This window comes from Lynx canadensis, chromosome A1 (assembly GCF_007474595.2).
Source record: "Lynx canadensis isolate LIC74 chromosome A1, mLynCan4.pri.v2, whole genome shotgun sequence".
Classification (NCBI taxonomy): Eukaryota; Metazoa; Chordata; class Mammalia; order Carnivora; family Felidae; genus Lynx; species Lynx canadensis.
Genome location: NC_044303.2, coordinates 17,127,318 through 17,145,882, shown reverse-complemented (window position 1 = coordinate 17,145,882; position 18,565 = coordinate 17,127,318). Strand labels below are relative to the sequence as shown.

General features: G+C 40.2%; 1 protein-coding gene across 1 annotated transcript in view; it reads right to left on the bottom strand.

Annotated features, from left to right (window-relative positions):
* The window catches only part of FREM2 (FRAS1 related extracellular matrix 2), a 158,880-nt gene that overhangs the window by 70,193 nt on the left and 70,122 nt on the right, over nt 1-18,565 (bottom strand). The window contains exons 3-4 of the mRNA XM_032593438.1: nt 15,484-15,630; nt 8,177-8,407 (exon numbers count right to left, since the gene is read on the bottom strand). Of these exons, the coding sequence (XP_032449329.1) occupies nt 8,177-8,407; nt 15,484-15,630 (378 nt within the window). The remainder of the gene's footprint in view (nt 1-8,176; nt 8,408-15,483; nt 15,631-18,565) is intronic.

Here is an 18,565-nt window from a genome sequence, read left to right as displayed (position 1 = left end):
AAACAAACATCAAACACTTCACACATATCGGCTAGTTTTATCCTGGCAACAATCTTTCACATAAGAACTATTATGATTGCCATTTTATCTCTGAGGACATGAGGCACACAGAGGTTCAAAACCGGCCGAAGCTTAGGCTGGTAGGTAGTGATACCCATATTTGAACCCAAGAAGTCCATCTCAAAGCCCAAGATAGTAACTGCTATGATCCACTTGTAAAAGAAGAGCGCTCGGAACGGCCGGCAGCTGGACTTATGCCAGAAGGCCCAAATGAGCTTATAAGAGACATAAATTACTGCTAAAAAGCTGGCGGGGACAGCAGAAGCAGAACAAAGGAAGCTAAAAACAAGTATTTAAAAATTTGTTTAGACATCTAATGTATTCATAGAATTCTATATATAAACTTATAAAAGTGTTATGTAAGGAACAAAATCTGCATGATGGTCATACTGACAAAGTTACAGAAGTATTATACAAGTTACATGTATAAATGTACAATAATATGCTTATGAATATAACACCTGTATCATGTAATATAGCAGCATATCATATGTCAGATCCCGACTAGCCCATTAGATGGAAACCATAGCAGTCTCTGGGAGGGTGTTCTTTGAAAGACAAAGCAAGAGCGGTATTATAGAAATAGTAAACTCTGCTAAGTAAATAGAGATACGTAGACAAAAATGACTACAGGGTCATCCTCTCTAACCCTTAACACTGGCTTTCCCATGTAGTAGGTCTATGAGTGACTTTTATTTCCTTTTCTTAAAATTTTTTTTAATGTTTACTTATTTATTTGGGGGGGGGAAGAGAGAGAGAGAGAGAGAGAGAGAGAGAGAGAGAGAGAGAGGGTACACGTGAGCAGGGGAGGGGCAGAGAGAGGAACAGAGAGAATCCCAAGTAGGCTCCACACCATCAGCCCCCTGTGGGACTTGAACATATGAACCATGAGATCACGACCTGAACTGAGATCAAGAGTCAGATGCTTAACCGACTGTGCCACCCAGGCACCCCTGGCTTTTACTTCTTTACATCTTTCAGAATTCTTGACAATGAACATGTGTTACTTTTATAGTCTCAGATTGGTTTCATTATTCTGTAAGTGCAAAGATGAAGCTGAGTAAAGTGAATGCATTCGTCATTAGTCATTGCAACTCGATTGTAACGAGTGCTTTGATCTGCAATTACAGTTTTTATTTTTAGGTTTGACTGTGCTGTAACTTTGGCCAAAAATGACTTTTGTTCTCAGAAATAAAATAGTTGTAGTTACATTTGAAAGCTACTGTTCATGCCAGTCTTTTCTCAATTATACTGAACAGATTAAAAAAAACAAAACAGATTCTACTAAAACCAAGATGGAACAAATTATCTTCTAAAAATCTCTGTTACAATAGAACAGAGAAAGCAAAGGCAGTGCATGGACAAAGGCACTGAGTGTTTGTTGTCTTTAGAAAGTCTGGAACATTCAAAAGTAACACAGAAGATGTTCCGGTACCTCCTCAGGCTACCATGCTGTCTTCAGCCTGCTCGACAAGTGGCACTGAGTAGGAAGTCTGTCCCTGATACGTTTGATCTTGGACAGCTCTCTTACATTTCTACGGTCTGTTTTTCACTCTCAAACAGACATAGTAATTAGTACAGGCTAATTCAACAGGGACTTGAAAAAGACACAAATGAGAGTAATGAAAACATCTAAATAACATGCTTACAAGTGTTTTTTTAATGGAAGGGTTTTTTTTTTTAATGTTCTTTATTATTTATTTTTGAGAGACAGAGCACGAGTGAGGAGGGAGAGGGGGGACAGAAAATCAGAAGTGGGGTCTGCGATGACAGCAGTGAGCCCATGTGGGGCTCGAACTCAGGAACCGTGAGATCGTGACTTGAGCTGGTCAGGCGCTCAACTGACTGAGCCACCCAGGCACCCCACATGATAGTAAGTATTACAAGCTCATATCAGGATGCTGTGAGATCCAAAAATTATCCTTTAGCACTAAGCAAATGTTGGTAAGAGTGAATCTTAGGGTAATCTTTGTGCATATCGTTAAAAGTTTTTATTTTGTGAATGTAGAAACTTTCAGGAAGTTTTACAACACTACAATGGCTTTATTTTACACCACCTTTTTTCATATCCACCTTTTGGTGCCAGAAATGTACAGATGTGTGCTGTAATTTTAGCCGGTATTTCAAATTGTTTGCTTCTCTTAAAACAATGACCTGTGCTTCACGGCAACAGGATTCAAAAAGAAAAAAAAAAAAACTTCCACTCTCACTGAAATTGAATTTTTTCATGCTTCTTATTTTGGTGTCATAGCTGCCGTGGATTACCATTTCATTAATTCTGGACCTTCAAATTTGGTAGCCAATGATCTCCCTATGTCAACTGTGACAACAGTACCAACTTTTAGAAAGAATAATTAATGTTTGTGTTTCATGTTACAGCCTATGTCATCTGAATTCTACTGCATGAAACGGGTTGGCTCACCCAGCACACAAAAGTTTGCCTTTTCTTTGTAGCCAATAAGATTAGCATTCTTGACATAAAAGTTCTACTTTTCTTTGGAATGGTATGTTTATTCTCTACTGTATATTATACAGAATTAACCTAATCTCGTCATACAGAAAATGATTACACAGATCAAATATTTAATTCCCTAGGTTCATGGTTGATTTTTGGTATCATAAAGGTATCAGAACAAGCCCCTTTCAATCAGAAGTTTGCAGATATTTCAAGTATGTACATAGTAAATAATTGCACGAAATACTTAGGGACTTTAGACATCTATGTTCGGTATCTGTACTCGAATACCTATATCTGAGGTTGTAGTCTCCTAGTAAAGTACAAAAAACTAATTTACTCTGGTTAGAAATTATACAAGGTAAAAAAGGAATGGGATCTTAATATAAAATAAGTTTTAGCTCTTACCTATTTTCCTCTTAACAGAAATGAAAATGCTTAATGTTAATTAATATCTAGATGCTTCTCAGAGTGAGAAGAGATGGTGTTATCTCTGACAGTTAGGGAACCGAATAAACAGGAAATCGAGAATCTTCTTTCAGGCTTCTCCTGTGGGTGCTGATTGCTCCTTTATCACAGCACATAACATTGTACATTGTTAGTTATAATAATTTTGTGGAGTGTAATCACGTAATGATACCCTTTCAAAATTAGTATGCCTTCTTCACTGCAGCACCCGCATCCCTACCTCTTAGCGGAATTCCTGACATGTAGCAAAAACTCAATAAACAGCTGTTGAACGTACAGATACATAATGCTGAAGCAGTCTTGATTATCTTTCTAGAATACTTGGTTTTGTTCACCTATACTAATATATTTTTGGCTTGATATATAAAGGGAAAATTAATAGAATAAGAAGAGAAGGAATCACTTTGTTCTTGGGTCTGTTTGTTGGTTTTATATACAAGAATGGGTGAGACAATGCTGCTGTTGGCAAAGCATGTGGTTTAATTAGGGTATTATTTCTTTTCAGTCACAAGAAATGACAGAAGACTGTAAAACTCAGAGAATAGAGAGAAGGGCTTCGTAGAAAAAAATCTATATATATTCAAGCACTGGCTCTGGCACTTATTAGCAGAGGACTTTGGGGAAATACATTCTTTGAGCCTCAGAGATCCGATTTGGAAATTGACATATCAATCACAGGTTTACATGAGATATGATTGCCCAGCTCCTAATGCAGGGTCTGGCTCAACCGTGGATATTCAAATATGGTAGAGATGGGCATTGTGATTACTATCTTACCCTTGGCCTATGGAATAATCCTTTTGGAATTCTCTGGGTTAGGTTAGAAAAAAAGGGCAGAAGGAGTAACAGTGACCCGAAATTTCTTCAAAGCCCTTCTTGTCTTATGGCCATCTGCTGTCTGCTGTTGATTCAGTCCAGCCTCGTGGCAGAGGGTCTTTCCACCACAGCTAATTGTTACCGCCCTCAGATAAAGGGTAATCTCACCCATCTCTGACAACACTAAAGACAACCAATGGACCAAGTGGTCGATTGAGGCAGAGATTTAAGGATGGCACTATTTCTCAGGTTCCTCATCCAGACAACAAGTTAAATGGTTTATGCACTTTAAAACCCCTCCCGGGGCGCCTGGGTGCCTCAATCGAGTAAGCGTCTGACTTTGGCTCAAGTCATGATCTCGCAGTCTGTGAGTTCAAGCCCTGCGTCAGACTCTGTGCTAACAGCTCAGAGCCTGGAGCCTGCTTTGGATTCTGTGTCTCCTCTCTCTACCCCTCCCCTGCTTGCTCTCTCTCTCTCTCTCTCTCTCTCTCTCAAAAATTAATAGATATTAAAAAAAATTTTTTAAACCCATCCCAACTGGAACTGCATCTGTAAAGGATGGAGACTGTGGAATCATACTGAAACAAGGAAAGATAACAGTGATAGACGACTGAAAAGTAAGGTAAAAATCTTGACAATAAGAGCAGATTTTCCATGGGAGTGCCTCCAAGGCCACAAGAACCTGGGACAAGGGAAGTATGCCAAAGAGAGATTAACATCTCTGTTTAGCAGTCTGTTTTCTTCTTATTCTAGTGTTCCTCTTTGTATCGCAGACTTCAATTTTTGAGGACATTGAATTGACTGATTTACTCAATAAATGACTAAATGACCCCATTTGTCTAGAAAGCTATTGATCCCTACAATCATGGCAGAATGGTGTGTCCCTCTTTTGTGCGCCCATAGCACTTTGTTAAGTAGAAGGAAAAGTTCTCCATTTTCAGTCCTCTTTTTTCATGCGACAAAATATGTCTGTTCTAGGGGTGCCTGAGTAGCTCAGTCGGTTAAGCATCCAACTCTTGGTTTCAGTTCGGGTCATGATCTTATGGTTTGTGGGATTGAGCCCCACATCAGGCTCGTGGCTAACAGCATGCAGCCTGCTTGGGATTCTCTCTCTCCCTCTCTCATTCTGCCCTTCCCCACTGTCGCTGGTTCTCTTTCTCTCTTTCTCTCAAAATAAATAAACTTTTAAAAAAAACTGAAAAAAGATCTCAAAAAATATGTTCTAGACAAAAATGTGGGCTTCTGAAGTCCCATCTGACAGTTGAGCTGTCCCTGCATGGCCCCTCTCTCACTGGCAGGGCAAGTACCAACATGGCAATGAGATTTGCATGTGAACTGTAGGAGATTAGCTCCCTTCTATTCATGGCCACCCAGGGTGTCCAGGGATGAGGAATGGGGTGCACTTGCTCCCAGTGGTGACTGCCCTTTGAGGCAGGCTGCCTTCTTGCACACAGGATGCAGGAAGACATAGTGACTGGACCCACTCCTTAGAGAATGGTCATTTCTATTGATCATAGAGCTTGGTTTTCCAGCCAGAAACCAGGCTGTGTTCTTGGAACCATGTGTTCCCAGCCAGACATTCAAAACATCTGGAGACATGAGACATATTACAGAACATCCATATGGGTACTGAATAGTACTTGAGGCTAGATAAGTAACTACTTAAGTGTATGTCATATCTCACAGTAGATGTAGATACTCATGTATTGAATAAAACGCATAGTCAGGGGTGCCTGGGTGGCTCAGTCTGTTGAGCGTCCGACTTCGGCTCAGGTCATGATCTCACGGCTCGTTGAGTTTGAGCCCCACGTCAGGCTCTGTGCTGACAACTCAGAGCCTGGAGTCTGCTTTGGATTCTGTGTCCCTCTCTCACTCTGCCCCTCCCTCACTCATGCTCTGTCTGTCTCTCTCAAGAATAAAACATTAAAAAAATTTTTTTTAATGCAGAGTCATTTAAAATCTTTACCTAAATCACAACTATGTAAGTTAAAAAATATAAATGGATAGAGTATTATAAGAGTATAATTATGAACATGTGAGAATTCAGGATGTATGTATGTATATGCTTGTGTGTGTGTGTGTGTGTGTGTGTGTGTGTAGAAAGAGAGAGTTTATGTTAGTAAGTTGTTTGTTTTGTTTGTTTTGTCACAAAACATGGGAGCAAGTATTCTAAAATTTGTCACATGTAAAATTGAGAGCATTCTATAAAAACCAAGTAAAATGCCTAAAATGGTGCATAGGTCTACAAGTATGGAGGTGATAGGGAGTGTAAGAATGTATATAAAATGTGTTAATTGTGCTGTTTGTCGGTAGTGAGTATGTGATGAATTTCAATTATTATCATTATCTGTAGCTGTTATGGGTAAGTAAGGAACTGGGAAAAGCTCTTTTATTAACTGGCTAGTAAACAAACAATTTCCAGACTAAAATGAAGCAGTGGTGGTTATTTCCTTTTCTTGCTGCCATAACACTTTGTTTATACTTTATTGCATCACATCACATTCTATTGCAATCATTTATTGGTAGGGCTCTCTTTCCCATTAGACCATAGGCTCTTCGACAGAAAGATTTCTATCCTATTATCTTTGCATCCCTAACACATAGCGCTGTAGCCAGCACACATACGAGCTGAACACATTTTGAATGCATGCAAAATAGAATCTCATAACACGACCTAGAACTAATACATAGAGGGGAAGGTTAGAGGCATAATAGTTCCTAGGGCTAGCAAATTTCTATGTGAAGAGTTACAAGAGAGTGTAGGAAGAAACAGTCAAAATTTTGAAATGGTAGGGAGAGTGACCCTTTAATGGTGGGGAACAAGGGCTCTTTAATCTCTTAAGATGAAATCTAACAATGTTATTTGTGATACTAGAAATAACAACAGTAGTATTGTGTTTATGTTTTATAGAATTCTTTCACAAGAATGATGCAACATGAGATGCATTAATTTTTCTTATTTTGTGCATTAGGAAACTAAATCTTAAGAAAAGGTGTTTGATTTGATTAAGGTCATAAAACTAGAAATGGTAGAATTGGGAATCAAACTCAGATCTTATAACTTTAAGACCAATGGTCTTCAACAAGACATGGAATATACCAGGCGTTATGAGACACTTGAAAAATGAAGAAAGAAAGAAATGGCTTCAAACAAACTCTAACTGATGGGCCAGTTCATGTGTATTAAAGCTGCCATGGGCTGGTTCAAAAGAGAGAAGCTTTATTATGCTACCACTTATTCAAGACTTAAGACTCGAAGAAACTTTAATTATTCATTCCTAGATAATGCAGATAAAACTAAATGTAATTAAATGCCAACTGTTCTTTAAAGGAATTAGAAGCATAACTGAACTTCATATTTAACTAAAAGAGAGATGTTAAACAAACAGACCCCGAGCCCAGTTCTCTTCTGCTCTCTCTCTAATTAGGTTCAGTCTTTTAACCCAGAGATTTCCACACAGGTCTCCATTTCAGGTACTCAGTAGATTGTATCTTCAGAGAAAATTTAAGAGTTTTCTGACTGACAAAATAAAGTAGGCTGGCAGTTAAAAAGAAAGTCACGTCTGGCTTCTGACAGGATTTCAGCTTGAGAAGACTCTCTCCAACCTTTGAATAAATGCCAGCCCTCAGAAAGCCATTCAACCTTTTTCTTTCTTTCTTTCTTTCTTTTTCTTTTTCTTTCTTTTTCTTTTTTTTCCTTTCCTGACTGCACGGAGACAAGCTAGCACTTAGAAGGATGGCAAGGGGGAGGGAATAGGTCAAATTACACATGAAAGCAGTGAGGTTCACTTTTACCAACATCAGCCAAAGGTGTGCACTCACAAAAAAGCATAATCTAACAGAAATTAAGAGGAGTGATTTAAGACACGATTCGCCAAAGAGCGGCGATAGGTCTGGTGGGTTTTATGTAACAAATGTGGAGGCGCACAGCCAAGTGAAAACTGTTGGCTGATAAAAATTCTAACACTTGAACAATCAAGTGGAACGTGGGGAACAAATTAATCCCAAATGGTCTGTTTCTTAAACTCTTTGTTTAAAGGACACTTTAAAAGACATTTAAAAGACTTTAAAAAGTAATGAATTAATTCAAGAAAAATGAGACGAGCAATACTGATTCGAAAGAACAGAAGTACAGTAAGAGAAAGAACATGCTGATAATTCATATGAGCTTACGTAGTTCATTTACTTGAAATGATATAGCTTCCCTTATTAGTTTTTGGCTTCCCTCTCCCATCAGCATACGTGAGAATATGAAACTATTAGTCTAGAACATTCTCCCCATAGAAAGTCCACACACTGAATTTAAAACTTCCTTTATAAGGTATTTCGTCATTAAAAACCCAACAGCGACGAGACAAACAAGTCGGCAGCTCTCACCATCTCCAGGGTCAACAATCTCCACCGTGGTCACTGCAGGGAATTCCAGAGCAGCCAGCACAGGCTCTGAGAGAACCACCTGGAAGGTCTCCGACTGCTCGTGTTCTCCATCGCTCATGATCCGCACTCTCCAGGTGGCCCTGGTCTGGCCTGGGTTGAACTGCACTTGTCTCTGTGCTTTGCCCTTGAAGTCTTTGTCTTTTTCTGCAGTCCCATCTCTTGTGCCGATACCTGCACAAACACATGGTATCATTTTCTTAGCTTCATTTTTAATTGGATTATTAAAGTTTGCCTTGTCGTTAACCTTTTGTGTGTTATTTATTCTGCCTGCCACTACGTCCAGCTTTGATTCCACAAGCTGGACGATTGGGGTACAGGTGTCACAGTAAAAGGGTTCTACTGTAGGTATTGGGGGTTCATGATTCTGTTCTTTTCTTACCTCATGATGGTTTTGCTATATATTCTTTGAACTGTGTTTGTGTTAGAACCTCTTGTAAAGCAAGACTCACTCAATTAATATTCATGTTGCAAATATTCTTATTCCTACAGTTCATTCAGTCTTAAAAGCTCTTCACTTTTTAAATTTTTTTTAATGTTTGTTTATTTTTGAGAGAGAGAGAGACAGACAGACAGAGCATGAGTGGGGGAGAGGCAGAAAGAGAGAGGGAGACACAGAATCCGAAGCAGGCTCTAGACTCTGAGCTGTCCGCACAGAGCCCGATGCGGGGCTCGAACTCATGAACTGCAAGATCATGGCCTGAACCAAAGTCAGAGGCTTAACTTACTGAGGCACCCAGGTGCCCCCCAAAACTCCTCACTTTTACTTTTACATGTGTTATACTGCATGTGCCATATGAGAAAAACATAAGAAAAATTCTCTAACTAGAAAATAAGGAACTCTGTGAGTCAAGAATTCTTTGATAATCAAAGTTGTAAATGGCCAATAATAAAAAAAATTACAATATTCTCTCCACATTTACTGGGACTAAGATCCTTAAAAGAATATGATTCAGTGATTGTCAATATGACCACATCCAGGTTTGTGTGTGTGTGTGTGTGTGTGTGTGTGTGTAACACTTCAGAATTCCATGAAACCATGTGAACAGAATTGGAGAGCTAAATATATGTGATTGCTATGGGCAGTATGTCGGGCTCACTCTGATGGTGCAACTCAAGGTCAATTGCAGTTAGCTGGGAAGGCTGAAGGATCTCTGAGTCTCTCACTACATTACAAGAGGATCTTCACCATCACTACACCATGTTCTCAAGTCACAGGTTATCTATAAACAGTCAACAGTTAACAAATCCAATGTCATCGAAAAATTGTAAATTGCAGTTAGTACTTGTTCTACTTTGTACTTGTACTAGTATATCCTTAAGTGCTGAATCCAAACCTCTTAGTGAGCCATGTTAATAGAATAATTTTCAGATAGGGGCATCTGGGTGGCTCAGTCAGTTAAGCGTCTGACTTTGGCTCAGGTCATGATCTCATGGTTGTGAGTTTGAGCCTCGTGTCGGTCTCTGCACCGATAGCTTGGAGTCTGGAGTCTCCTTCAGATTCTGTGTCTCCTTCTCTCTCTGTTTCCCCCCTGCCCCCTGTTCATGCTCTCTCTCTCTCTCTCAAAAAAACATTAAAAAGAATAATTTTCAAGTCAATTTCTTTAAATATTGGCATTTTGAGAAAAATTTGTAGGAAAGACAGCTTTAAAAGGGGGGAAATAAAATCTTGTGACTATTAGAATTAAGCCTGAAAATAAAGTGTTTGTAGCATTTATTTAATTGAAAAAATTACCTTATTTTTAAATAATGGTGCTTACATCAGATGAATCTGAATATTTTCATCTGACTGTTAGTTTCATCTTAAAATGACAACGAAAATAAATATTTCATTAAAATATTTTTGTCTTGGGGTCCCTGGGTGGCTCAGTCGGTTAAGCGTCTGACTTTAGTTCAGGTCATGATCTCACGGTTCCTGGGTTTGAGCCCTGCATCGGGCTCTGTGCTGACAGTTCAGAGCCTGGAGCCTGCTTCAGATTCTGTGTCTCCCTCTCTCTGCCCCTCCCCTGCTTTGTTTCTCTCTGTCTCTCAAAGATAAATAAATGTTAAAAAAATTTTTTTAATAAAATATTTTTGTCTTATAGCTCTCAGAAGCAACTGAGATAAAAATATCTCATTTTTTTCAATAGTAGGTAAAACATGATTTTTTTAATATCAGGAGGAAAAAGGGCACAGAACCAGGCATTCCAGCACTATGTATCCTGTTGAATGTTGCAGACTTCCCGTTAGCTCTTTGGTTCCTAATGCACACAGACAGGTTGTCAACACCTCTTGGGTCCGCCATGATTCACTGCCAAGGTAATGGATGATGAGAGCAGCCATTCTCTATGAGGTTCCAGCACACATGCTGCTCATTGACCCATCTATCCACAGTGGCATGGGCCAGCAGAAGAATTTGCTATTTGCTCTCTGATAACCACTTTTGTTTTGTTTCACCAGCAATGCATTGTTTTCTTAGAGATTCAAAAGGCAGTTTAAAAACACAAAGGAATGAGTATAGGGCCACTCAGTCGGTTAAGCGTCCGGCTCTTCGGACTCTTGATTTCAGCTCAGCTCATGATCTCACTGTTTGTGGGTTCAAGCCCCGCATCGACCTCCGCACTGATGGTGTGGAGCCTGCTTAGGATTCTCTCTCTCCTTCTCTCTCTGTCCCTTTCCCATGTGCACTCTCTCTCTCAAAAGTAAATAAAAGAATATTTAAAAAAAGGAATGAGTATAATACAAAGAATGTCTACTAGTTCCAACTAGTCATCCTTACTAAGTGATAATCAAGTTATCCAACCTGATAAAATGTAGACTGTCGTACCAAATTTCATGGTTGCTGCTAAAAACACATACAATTTTTTTAGATGGACTTTATAAAATATTCCTGATTGGATGTAAATTATAAATAGGCAAGATCGTTGATTTGCCAAGCAAAGAGGAATGGACGTCTATTTTGTGGAAAAAGACTTACACCTCTCAAACATGAGGTAAAATTAAGACGGACGTGTCATATTTTTAGAGGGTAAAATAAGACTTAGATGGAATACTAAACTTGCTTTGGGTCAGAAATAAAGATTTCCTTTTTATAATTAACACACAGTACCTACTCTGAGTGTAGTGTTAGTCTATCCTGCTACAGGATACAGTTACTTACTATCCACGGACCAGCAGCATAAGCATCTGAAAGCTTGTTAGAAATGCAGAATTCCAGGCCTTACCCCAGACCCACTGAATCAGAATCAACATTTTAGCAGGATCCAGGTAAATCTTAGATGCATTAAACCTGAGGGTAGGTGGAGACATACTAAATATTTCATACCTCCATAGGGCCCTTTACATAGGTGCCCATTTTTTTAAAAATTAAAGAAAAAAACTTTTTAATGTTTTTATTTTTGAGACAGAGAGAGACAGAGCATGAGCAGGGGAGGGGCAGAGAGAGAGGGAGACACAGAATCTGAAGCAGGCTCCAGGCTCTGAGCTGTCAGCTGATGCGGGGCTTGAACTCATGGACCGTGAGATCATGACCTGAGCCAAAGTTGGACGCTTAACCGACTGAGCCACCCAGGAACCCCTAAACAAAATTTTTTTTAATGGTTATTTATTTTTGAGAGAGGGAGAGAGACAGAGTGTGAGTGGGGAGGGGCAGAGAGAGAAAGGGAGACACAGAATTGAAGCAGGATCCAGGCTCTGAGCTGTCAGCACAGAGCCCGACGCGGAGCTTGAACTCAAGAACCACGAGATCACGACCTGAGCTGAAGTTGGACGCTTAACCGACAGAGCCGCCCAGGCGCCCCCTAGGTGCCCCTTTTAACAAAGGATGAAGAAATGGTGTGTAGACTGTGGAGGACACAGATTAGTCCACACTTTAATCTAACATGGTAGATGAGACAGCAAAGTACACACAACGTTCAAAACATGCTCTTAATTGGAGATACAAATATTCAGCTGGTAAATCATACCTATTATAAATAACATTATTCGATGGGGCAAAAAGAATTCTAGAAATCAAAAAGCTTGTAAATTGGGCTTAAGTTTATGCTTTTATTTTTTCAAAGAGAACTAATTATTAGACAAACCATATTCCTTTGATTTACTAAGCAAAACCACAATTGCAGCTCTTCCTCTGGTGTGGAAAAATGGCATGGAGGGTAAGCAAGGCACTTTTGGAATGAGAGAACAGATCATATCCTACCTTGGCCACGTAGTGGCCATGGGACCACAGGCAGGTTATGAACTTCCTCTGTTATGGGGGATTTCAGAAGCACCATAGTGTGGTAGTTAAGAAAGTTACCCCTGGGGCCAAATCTCAGCTCTGCTCCTTAGTAGCTTTGGGAGGATGACAACCTCTCTGTTTCTTTACCTGCATCATGGGGGATATAATGACACTCCTCTCACAGGGTTGACGATGTAAGGTATTGGGAACTGGGGCTGGCACATGAGAAGAACTCAATACATTTTAGCCATCATTATTGTCACTTCATAGTCCAGTATGTAACACAGTGGCCGGCACTGAGTAAGCCACTCAAGAAAATGTGAGGTTGAATTAGCGAGTGAAGTAAGTCATAAGTAGAAAAAGACTAAGGTAACGTACTTAGTGTGCCTAACGAAGTATCTTTTATTTAGTAAATTCACAATAGCTGGTAGCAGTAAGATCTCTGAAATTCCAATACTCTTATGAAATGCAAACACATATTTAATTTATTAATGGATTATACTGGTTATAAAATTAATAATCATCTCTGAGAAAACACTTACATAAATTTCATGTGATCCATGGCCTCCTAACTATGCTCCTGAACTTAAGTGATAGTCTGCCTCTAGATATCATGCAAACGATCTAATTCTAGAAGCTTGTAAGTGACAGTGGAGGTTTCAGGAAACAGTAACATGAAACACATTCACTGTAGAACTTCTTCCAGGCTTCCCTCCTCTTTAATCTGACTTCCATTCTCCCTCCCAGCTTGAAGTCTATTATCTCTTCAATGATTGATGGGTGTGGGCCACACACAGAAGTCTTTCCAACTTCCTATCTCCCCAGGTTACTAAGTAACGTGTGAGGTTAACCAAGTAGAGCTAAAGAACCTTTGTAGAATGGCTGGTGCTCATCTCCACATGCAGGAAATCATAGTTCACTGAAAAAATAATGCTAGGAGAAAAAAAGAGCCCTTGTCTGACATTTTAGGATTCGGCTTTAAAAAAGAAAATGAAGAGAAAAATGTGAAAAGATAGCTTTAAAAATATCTTTCAACCATTAACTTTCCCATTACTTTCAGTGGAAGTGAGTAATTAAACATACCCACCAGGAATTCTGGCAAAATGCAAATAGATGAAGGCATCCTTAAGAATTGCTGAGGTTCTCTGTGTCTCAGTTATTATTTCCCGCATACTTTCAAGCACAAAGTCCAGTTAAGGCTAATCTCTCACGGGCAATAAGTAAGACAGGATCAGATTCCTGATCTGCAGAGCACGCGTGTGTGTGCAAAGAAAACATGCTTCCAAAGAGAGAGAGGACCAAGAGCATTCACTATGCTTTAGAAGGTTAGACAAAGAGAGTGTAAATGGCAGCCAAGAGGAGGCATGTGCAAATCAAGACAGAAGCAGAGCAAAACATGAAAAAAAAAAGGGGGGGTGGGGTGGCGCGTGGGTGGCTCAGTCGTTTGAGCATCTGACTTCGGCTCAGGTCACGATCTCACGGTCTGTGAGTTCGAGCCCCGTGTCGGGCTCTGTGCTGACAGCTGAGCCTGCAGCCTGTTTCGGATTCTGTGCCTCCCTCTCTCTCTGCCCCTTCCCCGCTCATGCTCTCTCTCTCTCTCTCTCTCTCTCTGTCAAAAATAAATAAACATTAAAAAAAATTAAAAAAAAAAGACGGAAGCAGAGCAGCGCAAGGTCCGCAGGTGGACCAGCTACCCTGGAGCCAATAACCTGACGGGGTCAGCAGAGAGTGGTGTGAAAATCCCTCTTACATGCTTAAAAAACAAAAAGCACTTAAAATTTTTTTTTAATGTTTATTTATTTTTGAGAGACAGAGAGAGAGAGAGAGATAGAGAGAGAGAGTATGAGCAGGGGAGGAGCAGAGAGAGGGAGACAGAGGATCCAAAGCGGGCTCTGCGGTGATAGCAGAGAGTTGAATACGGGGTTCAAACTGACGACCCATGAGATCATGACCTGAAGCCAGACACTCAACCGACAGAGCCACCCAGGTGCCCCCAAAACAAAAAGCACTTTAAAAATAAGGAGTAATTAATACCCAGCATCCAAATATCAAAGGGGAGCCTGGTGGGGGCAGATTGTGGCTGTGGCAAAGGTATTGTGTGTGGTATGTGTGTGTACCTGTGTGTGTGTGTGTGTGTGTGTGTGTGTGTGTGTATAGGGATCTACTCTTTAATGCTTTTTGAATTTCATGGGCCAGTAAAATTTCAAGTAATTGTTTTGCAGACAAACACAGGATTAGCAACCTTTTATTTTTTATTGCCAACATTTTCCTAGATTCCTATCTTAGCTGATATTCTCACTCAGTGAAAGCTCTTTTACCTCATGAAAATTCTATCAGCCTAGATGTTATATGTTAGCTTGAACTGGACTTGTAAAAAGGCTTTAGTCTTTGCTTTTGACTTTCAGTTTTATTTAAAAGAGTAAAGCAGCAGAAAATGATTAGTATTTAACGCCTGAGCATTGGTTCTGAAGAAAAGTCACAATGTGCATCTTTTAAGTAGAGCTTTTATGTAGAGTTGGGGTTCTTGGACTTTTTGTGACCTACCAGAGCATTCAAATGCAACAAATAGTAAATTACACGTCAATATCTAATAGATTACTGAATAGTTTTTCACCCCTTATTATTAAAGTTGCCCTCATATATGTTTTACACTGGCATTTCTGCAGAGTTTTATATTATGGTTAGATTACACATTCCCCTAAACCTCTTCTAAGGTCTATTGACACTTAAAAAATTTTAACCTATGAGCGATTACCGCCATTTTTATGAAGTTATTTATATCAGAGAAAGATCATATGTAGGTAGAAGGTTTGAAGAGGTATATATATATTTGGTTACACATTTCCTATTTTTATAGCCTTTTTGTCTCTATGATTTAGCTTTGACACAAAACTCTTGGCATGTTTCTGAAGCAAAGAACCTTTAAATGTCAACATCTCCTTAAACTTTAAAACTAGAGCAGTAAACTAAACATATTTTAATCATTGTAAAATTATGGACATTTGCTAGGAACAAAGGGGGATTTTGGAACAGAAATGTCGATTAAACTTACTTATAAATGAAGTCTCTCCCAAGTAACCTCTGCGTTTAAGAACGACATCTAGAAATTTGGAATCCTCATTGATCAGGTAATATTCCTTTTCAAACGAGATCCATGCCCAATTCAGACGAAAATGCTGTTTGGTTAATTTGTTTCCGCCTAGAAAACAAAAATTTAAAGCCCCCAAATTAGTGCTTTCTTGAATGGCCCTAAAATTTCCACAGAGTATGTGGATGATACAACATTAAGAATCATTATAGCCACTTGGTTTGACATGCAACTCCATAATACATACCTGGAGAACAGCTTACTGTTCAGCGATTGTTGTACAGAAATTCAATAGCTGACATCCTTCATAAAATCCCTTGATCTTTAGAAGGCAAAGTGGGTAATGGGGAAGAACCACACAACTACTAGCAGCAATTTTCTTTAAACGTACAACTATCTAAGTTGCAGGACGACCCACGTTCCACAAGGTGCCACTGGAGAGCAAGTTTTCTTCTATAAAGAAGGCTTCAAGGCTCATTTGGATGTTAAAAACACACATACAACTTCACAAATACCTTTTTCTGGTTCACCGAGCAATTGGATGGAAGGCTTTAATTATAACCACTTAAGCAAAAACAAATATCCCTTCTCCGCCTCCCTTCCCCACTATACTCCACTCCATTCTTTAGAGCAGACAGCTCTTTTCATTGATTCCATTCTGTTCTCAAGATAAGGCTCTCTCCTCCCACCTCCCCACCAAAATGGAGCTGGCTGCCTATCAGGAGAAAACAAACTGTGTGTGATCTCTCTAATGTGAAAGCTGCTAGGCAAGGAAAATGAAAGGAGAAATGGTTATCAGCTGATCACTGTGCAGTATCCTTCCATTTCCTTTGATCTACACCAATTATTTCAGAGTAAAGTGAAGTTTATAAACAAAGGCACTGGTAATTTCTTTTAAGTCTTTCTGGAAGAGGGTGGAAAAAAGCCCAAGGAACAAACACAGCTAGAGGCACCATTTTAATTCTAATTTCTTCTTTTCTGAGTTCACGTAGAGAGAGCTACTCTAGAGAAGGAGAAACGAAACAGGAAAACATCATGATTTCAATAGACGGGGGGCAAAAAATCTGCACAAGGAGAAGCACAGTGACTGAACAAGCACATGAAAAAATGTCCATCTCTGCCAGAAACTTTTAAGAAGAAAAGTTGCAGTGACTTTGAGTTATCAACCAACATGTACTGAAGATGAAAGAGAAAATACCCAGTGCAGCAGAGATTATATAGGGAAATTGGTTTTGCTGTTTATTGCTGTTTGAATTGTAAATTAGCACGAGCCTTTCAGGCAGCTACATGGCAAAATGCAGGCAAGAGACAAAAAGCTGTTCGGTTAGTACCATTTGATCTTATAAGTCCTTCTGTGAATTTTTGCTTCAAGAGAAGCAAAAAGATATTTGTAAGGAATCCTTCATTTCAATATTTTCTATAATAGGCACCCAAACCCAAACAGCTTTTGAGTTTTTGGGGTGCATCAAATCAATGAGATACTATTGGGCCATTGAACAATAAATGTGACATTCTTAGTGGAAAACTTAAAACACCTAAAGACAGAAACACAAGGCGTTGAAGCTGTGAATGTCGTAGCTACGTAAAATGAGGCATCACAGATGTGGACCTCCTTCGTGTGTTACATGGACAGGACTATGGACCTTTCCATGTTTTGGTTAATTTTTACAAATATAAATAGATCAGAGGGCAGGAAGTTCATCCATTTTGTCCTTGGGAACGTATCATGCCTACCATCTCCTGCACACGGTGCCGTCTTCGCGAGGAGAGCCCACGGCTGGGGCCTGAAGTGTAAGGCCTACTTCGTTTTTCATCTGCTGTCTGACTTTCAGCAAATTTCTTCCCTAGACCTCTGCTTCCTCATGTGGAGAGTCAGGGGAAGGTAATATTAATTAACGCCTGCGTCCGGCGTGAGAACGAAGGGAGATGACCCACGCAGGCGCAGGGCACGCTGTGGCGCATCGATTGCATCATTCCACCAAAGTTAGCTCGCTGGTTCCCCCCGCCACACCGCGCATGCTCACATCCAGCCCACGCGCCCCCTGCCGGACTCCAGGTAATCCGTCCGAAGTCCCCTTGCGCCTGGCTCCCCTCTGCCTGGTTCCCGCCAGCTGCCGCAGGCGTCAAGGCAGGCCTTCCTTGCGGATTTCCAGTTTGGCCTTGACCTACCCTGTCTTATCCCCGATGCACTCGCTCACTCCCAGATCCAGCCAAGAGCCCGCTGCCCCATGGATTTGCCAGCCTCAGCCACTCCTCCTGTCCCCTCTGTCCTCTGGCCTAAAATGATGGCCCATCATTCTTCTGCTCACATTTTCCACTCCTCGAAGTCTCCCTTAACCACCTCCTTCATGAAGCCTCTCCGGCACCGACTCCAGCCTCTCATCTGGGTGTGATTCACTCACAGATTCCTCTGCGGTTTTGCACGTTAGCAGGCATCCCCTCATCTTGCTTAATTGTACAAATTTAATAATTGTACTACATTATACTGATTTTTGTCGGGGGGTCAGAGTGGCCATTCATTCTTTTACTATTGCCAACCCTTGGTTTTATTGCCTTTAAAGATATTTAAAGATTTTTTAAGCTCTTGTGTTTGTGTTCTGTTACTTGGAACATTTCTCATAGAATGTAACAGATAAAACTAGAATAACATTTGATCACTTGCACTAACACATAAAACATTTCTGATCTTTCAACTAATTATTACAGGAAAACATCTTTGTGCCACACTTCTCTCTTCCTTCTCATTTATTGTGGCTCCATCATGGGCCAGATTTTATTCCAAACTTCTTGTACTTCTTGTCAGGCTCTACCAAGCCATTCCTTCTTCATCCTAACATCTCCAGCCTTCTATACAGAAACATCCAGGCACACCCAACTTCTCAGCGTTTTCTGAACAAAGCCGGGGGGGTGGGGGTGCAGAGAGGGAGACACAGAATCTGAAGCAGGCTCCAGGCTCTGAGCTGTCAACACAGAGCCCGATGCAGGGCTCAAACTCACAAACCGTGAGATCATGATCTGAGCCGAAGTCGGACGCTTAACCGACTGA